This window comes from Fusarium tjaetaba, assembly GCF_013396195.1.
Source record: "Fusarium tjaetaba strain NRRL 66243 chromosome Unknown NRRL66243_c0000194, whole genome shotgun sequence".
Classification (NCBI taxonomy): domain Eukaryota; kingdom Fungi; phylum Ascomycota; class Sordariomycetes; order Hypocreales; family Nectriaceae; genus Fusarium; species Fusarium tjaetaba.
In genome coordinates this window covers 4,295-11,035 of record NW_023501390.1, presented here as the reverse complement: position 1 = coordinate 11,035, position 6,741 = coordinate 4,295, and the positions used below count along the sequence as shown (strand labels likewise).

At 50.9% G+C, this 6,741-nt stretch overlaps 3 protein-coding genes across 3 annotated transcripts; 2 read left to right on the top strand and 1 right to left on the bottom strand.

Annotated features, from left to right (window-relative positions):
- Window positions 1-1,831: 1,831 nt before the first annotated feature.
- FTJAE_8810 (uncharacterized protein) lies at window positions 1,832-2,275 on the top strand (the record flags this gene model as incomplete). The annotated part of the gene is made up of 1 exon (XM_037355666.1): window positions 1,832-2,275. The coding sequence occupies one exon, from the start codon at window positions 1,832-1,834 to the stop codon at window positions 2,273-2,275; it is 444 nt and encodes a 147-aa protein (XP_037204121.1).
- Window positions 2,276-2,795: 520 nt separating this feature from the next.
- FTJAE_8809 (endoplasmic reticulum translocation complex chain SEC66) lies at window positions 2,796-3,577 on the bottom strand (the record flags this gene model as incomplete). Its single annotated transcript, XM_037355664.1, has 3 exons — window positions 2,796-3,062; window positions 3,120-3,415; window positions 3,472-3,577. 3 exons carry the CDS (start codon window positions 3,575-3,577, stop codon window positions 2,796-2,798), a joined length of 669 nt encoding a protein of 222 aa, XP_037204120.1.
- Window positions 3,578-4,263: 686 nt separating this feature from the next.
- FTJAE_8808 (nuclear localization 4) lies at window positions 4,264-6,363 on the top strand (the record flags this gene model as incomplete). Its single annotated transcript, XM_037355663.1, has 4 exons — window positions 4,264-4,347; window positions 4,403-4,527; window positions 4,581-6,024; window positions 6,076-6,363. 4 exons carry the CDS (start codon window positions 4,264-4,266, stop codon window positions 6,361-6,363), a joined length of 1,941 nt encoding a protein of 646 aa, XP_037204119.1.
- Between the last annotated feature and the right edge of the window lie 378 nt (window positions 6,364-6,741).

Genomic DNA, 6,741 nt, shown 5'->3' with positions numbered 1-6,741 from the left:
AGGGGAGGGCTAGAGGGGTTAGTCGAGCCTTGAGGGACCTAGTGATAGGCCGCAAGAAGAAGAGGAGGAGGAGAGAAAAGGTGTCGTCAGTCTAAGACATTAAAGAACCAAGACACGAGGTGGCTGGGAACCAAGAGCAAGTGAGACTTTGAGCGAGTGTGGGAGTGAAAGTGGAGGGTCAAAGGTCAAGTCATGGTTACAGCCAACGCACCAAAATCCAAGACATGCAGATGCAGGTAGAGACTCAGACAGGCATGGATTAGACGCCGGGAGCGGAGGGAACTGCATAGAACAAAGCATCATGTGAATTGAATGAACGATAACGGTGAAGGGCCGGCTATATTGAGGTCTCAGTTGGCCAAGCTACTATAGTACTGTACCTATACCTACTATACACCTACGTTATCTACGTCTACGTGCTTAGGTCAACACTCATAAGGGATTGCCATTATAATGAATGAATGAATGAATGAATGAAACAATGAACCAAAATAGAGAGAGGAAGAAAGAAAGAAAGAAAGAAAGAGGAAGGAAATTAAAAAAGAGTAGCGGTAAAGATGCTGTAGCCATGTATCTCATTGTCTTGCTTTTGAGTCATGACCAACTAATGGCCCCAAGTCACATTCCACTCCATCCGCTGTTGGTGTCTGTCTCTTGTTCGGACCAACCCAATTGCGTCTAACGCAGTCGAGTTCGAGTTTTGAGTTATTGTTTGTTGGAGACTCTTGTTTTTTTCTTTCTTAGTTCTCTCTCTCTGTTTCCCTTGCCATGTCTCACAGGCCACGCCAAAACCCAGAGTCAAACCCTGGAGCTCAAAGCGGTTCAAGGCCCTAAGCTTGTCGATTTCAGGCAGTCAAAGACGCCTTTACCCAGAACAGCATCTCGTCTGGGTCCTCTCCTCTCCTCTCCTCTCCTCGCCTCAGGCTTGGGCTCGGGCTCGGGCTTCGAGCTCGGGGGGCGTGTGGGTTAGATAGATGGTTAGAAAACGTTATTAGCTGCTAAGTTAGCTAACAAATCGAGCTGAGCTGTTCAACTACGCAAAGTGAGGCCCTGTCCTGTTCCAAAGGAGAAACAAGGCCAATCGAACGGCTTCGGTCACAAAGACCCTTCAACTGGCTGTTCGCGATCTTAGTCTTACTTTTAGTTCCCAGACCCAAGGACCCAAAAGACCCAAAGGGCGGGGAGAGATCTTGCTTTAGTATCAATCAAGAAAGAAAAGCGAGGTCATGATTGATCTTGTTTCAACTAGACAAGTCTTATTATACACAGGTAGCATGCATCCAATGCATCCATAGCCTCTTGTCTATTATATATCCCCTCCCACCACCCTCTCTCTCTCTCTGTCTCTGCTCTAGGTACTCTTCTGTCCGTCTCCGTTTTCTGAATAACCAAAAGTTGGGCCTCCTTTGTAGATCAAGGAATTGACTACGAAACTCAAACAAGAGTCTGTGTTGTCATCAATTCATTCATTCACTCATTGACCGGACTCTACGGAAAAGACCGCTTGGTTTGGTTCGCTTCGCTTGGCTTGTCGATAGCCACCCCGCCAAAGCCAATCCACCATCGCATCACGTATGATCTTGTGATCGTTGATCATAGAGACCAAGACCAAGAAATCTTCTTAATCAGAAGTGAATCTTGCAGAGAATAAGAGATTGGGGCTGTCTTGACCTCTTGACTACTACTACTACCACCACCACTACTACAAATACTCGATACATCATTGCCCCCAGACCCTCAATCTCTTGTTCTTCTTCTCTTGTTCTTCTTCTCTTGTTCTTCTTCTACTTCTGCCACTCACCATCATCAACCACTTACAACAACCGCCAGAATGATGCGAGGAGAGATTCCTTCACGGCACCACAGGGCCTTTGCCCAGCGAAGACTCGCAAAGAACCCAAATCTTCAGCGAAAGCTCGAACAGATGGCTCTTCCGCTTGCACCTCTTGTCCAGCTCACCACAGGCGCTGTCCATCCATCATTTCCCACCACGGTCCTCAACTTTTGGCTCCTCACCGATGAGCAGCTAGAGTCTCTTGCACACTTCTACCACCAGAGGACGCCATCGCCTTGGACAAATCAGTACCCCTGCCCAGTCACCTGGAGGTCCGATCTGCCTCTCGAGGAGAAGCGACGCAAGATGGGCAAGTTTATTGGTCTCCGGGGCTGTGAATCTCCCATCCTTCTCAAGACGGAGGAGGAGATCCTAGCAGAGGCACGAAAGGCGAGACTTGCGGCCGAAGAGGATCTTTGGAGGCGAAAGCACTTTTCCTAATGCATCAAGCAAGCCATCCGAGGCATGCGGTGTTAATTACCACCTGTGATTAATAATGGAGGACCGTCTGCTTTCAGTCTTTCGGGGGGTATCGGATTTTCAGGTACAGGAGTTTTGCATATCCTTTTCTGCGTCGTTTCTGCGTGTTCTCTGCATTCTTGTTTCTTGTTACTGCATCTTGGGTCGGTCGCATTGCTAGACATGGCCACTAGCCAGCGTGCATCACTGCATTTTCAAGGGAGTAAGGCGAGGTGAAAGAGCCTATACATATATATCAATAGAGAAGAAGCCCGTGCTACTATTTTCAAAAACTCGACCCCCCAACGCCGCTGGTGTGTGGATTTCCCTCCCTTCTTCCCATACACACCAAGAGTTGTGCGCCTTGCAACAAAGTGACATGTGGTATACTACAACCAAAAACTTGAAGAGGTAGGTCCGGAACCATGTGTATATATACCTATAAAGACACCCTAATCCCATATTCTTTTTCTTGCAACCCACACAAGAAATCTCCAGCTGCTTATTTTTTGCCCTTCTTCTTTGAGGGCGTGTCGACCATAACGGTATCCTCCTCGCTAGCAGTCTTGGCCGAAGAGCTCTGCTCAGAGCCGTCGAGCTCCTTCATGAACTCTGACTGGATCTGTCCTCGACGCTTCTCCCACCACTGCTTCTCTGACTCGGCTTGGGCGAGGATCTCTTCGATTGAGCTGCGCATGGTAGCATTGGCCGTCATTTCGTGGGCGGATTGGAAGATAGACTGGCCCCAGTTTGGTGCGAGAGCGTTGGCCTAGAGTTGTCAATGATGTGTTCATCTCTTGCAGTCGCACTACTCCGACCATCATACCTCTGTGACGACATCTCTGAGCTCCTCCTCCATCTCCTTCTCGGCGCGCTGAAATCGCTGCCATAGATCATCACCCACACTGCCTCGTTGCAACAGGGAACCACATGCTTGCTTGGCAGACTTGATCTGGATCAGACGACGGATATCCTCGACAGCGCGACGCAAAAGGGCAGCTCGTAGGACGCTTTCGGGTATCTTGGGGCCCTTTTCGGAGCCGTCCTCGAGGTGTAGCAGGGACAGGTAGACGTTGCGCTGGAGGTGAGGGCCGAACCACGGAGCCAAGTTGGCGCTCTCGGCTTTGGCATGTTAGCATGTTCTTCAGTTTGGCGAGCTGGATGTGTGGCGTAGTTACCAGCTTTTCTTTTTCGGTAGATGGTCGAGAATGTCATGAGTGCGCTGCCGAGGACGAGAACATAGGCAAAGGGGAGGGCAAGGCCCTTCCAATCGATGTTGAACATGATGAGCGATGAAAGTCGCAAAAGTAGAATACGAGATCGTCCGTACTGTAATTAAAAAGAAAACGAGTGTAAAGAAAACAAGTCGAGCCGGCCGTGACTTGGGGTTTTTGGTTTGTATGAGTCGAGTCCCACGTACAGACAAGACAGACACGAATGCAATGAGGTATAGGGAACTGTTCAATTGGTGGTGGTGTGGCGCAGATCCAACTTTAGGCCAGATTACGCTTCGGCTTCTATCTATCAAATCAAGTGGCTTCGTGGAATTGTGGCTGGTGCATACGCTGCCAGGCGAACGGGATGGGCCCTGGATTTGACTGCCGTGCGACGTCACTCGAGAATTAGATAAGCAATCGCAGGCACCGCCAGATGACGCTGTGCTCGAGTTAGCAGAGGTACATTGCTTTCCCGTGAGCCGCCTTAGGTAAGAGACGTACCGAGTCTAGAGCTAGGTACCTTACCTACCGCCGCTCAACTTCACTTTCTTCATGCCATTGATTCATTGCGTTTCAGCTCCAACTTCTAGGCTCTTCTTTTTCATTCCCACCCATCTTCCAGCTGTTCTCTTCTTATAGAACCCCCCCTTCTCTACAAACTCGAGAATACTCAACCTCCAAAGGCACCAAAAGAGAGTACTAAACACCCCACCATAGTCCATCGTAGCGACAGCTCTTTAGATATCTTTCACCATGTTGCTGCGACTCCGCGGCCCCGACGGCATGGCCCGTCTGAATGTCGAGCCCACAACTACCTTTGGAGATCTGGGAAAGCTGGTCTGTCGTCTCGGAGCCCGCACCGAGCTGTCTGTGCTGACTCTAGTCCTTCTAGCTGCTCGATCAACTACCCAAGACCGTTGATCCCAAATCCATAGCTCTATCGAACGCACCCAACGGAGGAGACTCCAAGCGCCTAGGGGACATCATCAACTTCAAAGTTGGTCAGATTGGCCTCAAGTTGGTCGCCCTCATGACCTCTCACCGATCAGCAAAACTAACCCCATACATAGGCACGGCGATCTCATCTTTCTCACCTACCAACATGCCGACGCTGCCAACGGCGACGCACCCGAAATCTCTAACACATCTGCCAGGCTTAACGGAAAACCCGTCCTACCGACCGAAGACCTTCCCATCAACCCCAAACCCGAAAGGATCGCCAGGCCGTGGGAAGTAATTCGCCAATCCGCCTTGGACGACCGGTTAGACCGACTGGATGGCAAGATCCCTCGAGGCATCGATCGCATGTGTCGCCATGGTCCCAAGGGCATGTGTGACTACTGCCAACCCCTCGATCCTTTCAACCCTGGATACCTTGCGGAGAAGAAGATCAAGTACCTGTCCTTCCACTCATACCTACGAAAGATCAATGCTGCGACCAACAAACCCGAGCTAGGCGCTTCATACATTCCTCCCCTGGTTGAGCCCTACTATCGAGTCAGGCATGAGTGCCCTTCTGGTCATCCCCCTTGGCCTGAGGGCATCTGTACCAAGTGCCAGCCCAGCGCCATTACTCTCCAGCCTCAACAGTTCCGAATGGTCGACCATGTCGAGTTCTCTTCGCCTGCCATTATCGACACCTTTATTGACACCTGGCGAAAGACCGGGTCACAACGTCTAGGTTATCTCTACGGGAAATACACCGAGTACACTGAAGTCCCACTTGGTGTCAAGGCTGTCGTGGAAGCCATCTATGAACCTCCTCAGGTTGATGAGCTCGATGGTATCACAATGAACGCCTGGGAGTCGCAAAAGGAGGTCGACAGGGTCGCCAAGCAGTGCGGCCTAGAGCCCGTGGGAGTGATTTGGACTGACCTGCTGGATGCTGGCAACGGCGATGGCACAGTGGTTTGCAAACGTCACGCCGACTCCTACTTCTTGTCCTCCCTCGAGATTTGCTTCTCTTCGAGGTTGCAAGCTCAGTACCCCAAACCCTCCAAGTGGAGTGACACAGGCAGCTTTGGTTCGAATTTTGTCACATGTATCATCACCGGTAATGAGCAGGGCGAGATTTCCATCTCCTCCTACCAGATGTCCAACGAGTCTGTGGAAATGGTTCGTGCTGACATTGTTGAGCCGTCAGCTGACCCTAACGTCATGCTTGTACGCGATGAGGAGGAAGACGACGGGTCTGTCAGTCGCACAAGATACATCCCCGAAGTTTTCTACCGCAGGGTCAACGAATACGGCGCCAACGTCCAGGAGAATGCCAAACCATCGTTCCCCGTCGAGTATCTGTTTGTCACACTGACCCACGGTTTCCCCGCGGACCCTAAGCCCATGTTCACTCAGCAAGGCTTCCCTATCGAGAACAGAGAATACGTCGGAGAGAGCCAAGAGCATTCCGCTCTGTCCAAGTTTGTCAAGTCATCACCTGGCCAGAAGCCCACGGGCCAGGAGGTCTCCAACTTTCACCTTCTCTGCTTCATTCACCAGATGGGCGTCCTCTCCAAGGTGCGCTTGTGTTTTGACATGTATGAAGAAAGCTACTGACAGGCTTCATAGGACGAAGAAGCCCTGCTCTGCCGTGTAGCGAGCCAGCACGATCTTGCCGATACATTCCAGCTCCGTTCTACCGAGGGTTGGCAGACCCTCCAGGCCATCCTTCAATCGACTGGTGAGAGAATCCCCAAGCGTCAGCGGGAGGAGGACGGTGCCCCCTCGCCCTCTTCCTCCTCGTCCTCTTCTTTTCAAAATTCCATTCGCGACTCGGGAGAACCCCTTGCTAAGCGATTTGCTGCCTTCAGGCTAAACGAGCGCTGGACCAAGTCCGCCAATCCACCGCCGCCCTAGTCAAGAAAGAGGTATTGGGTACAAGGGAAGAATAGTAGGAGGGAGGGGGGTCAGATAGAGGTTTAGATGAGACGAGACGTGGAGCCCAAAAAGTGGTGAGGCTGGATTCGGTTTTCTTGCTAGATATTTTCTGAACTTCCTTCATGTGGAAGATGATGTTGCATGTATAGCCGGGGCGGCGTTAAGGACAGGTATCGGAGCATATAGGCAATGCTTTCATTGGGGCGGCTTCCTTAACTTATATCAAAAGAATTGTGCATGCTTACATGTGCTTTGACGTGATATTACTGGATGATGCCCATTATGCTGGCGCTTCAAGAGTACAAAGAGCGAGGTTGTGATCGCAGCCAGGCTAAGAGTTTGGGTGAACTTTTTGGG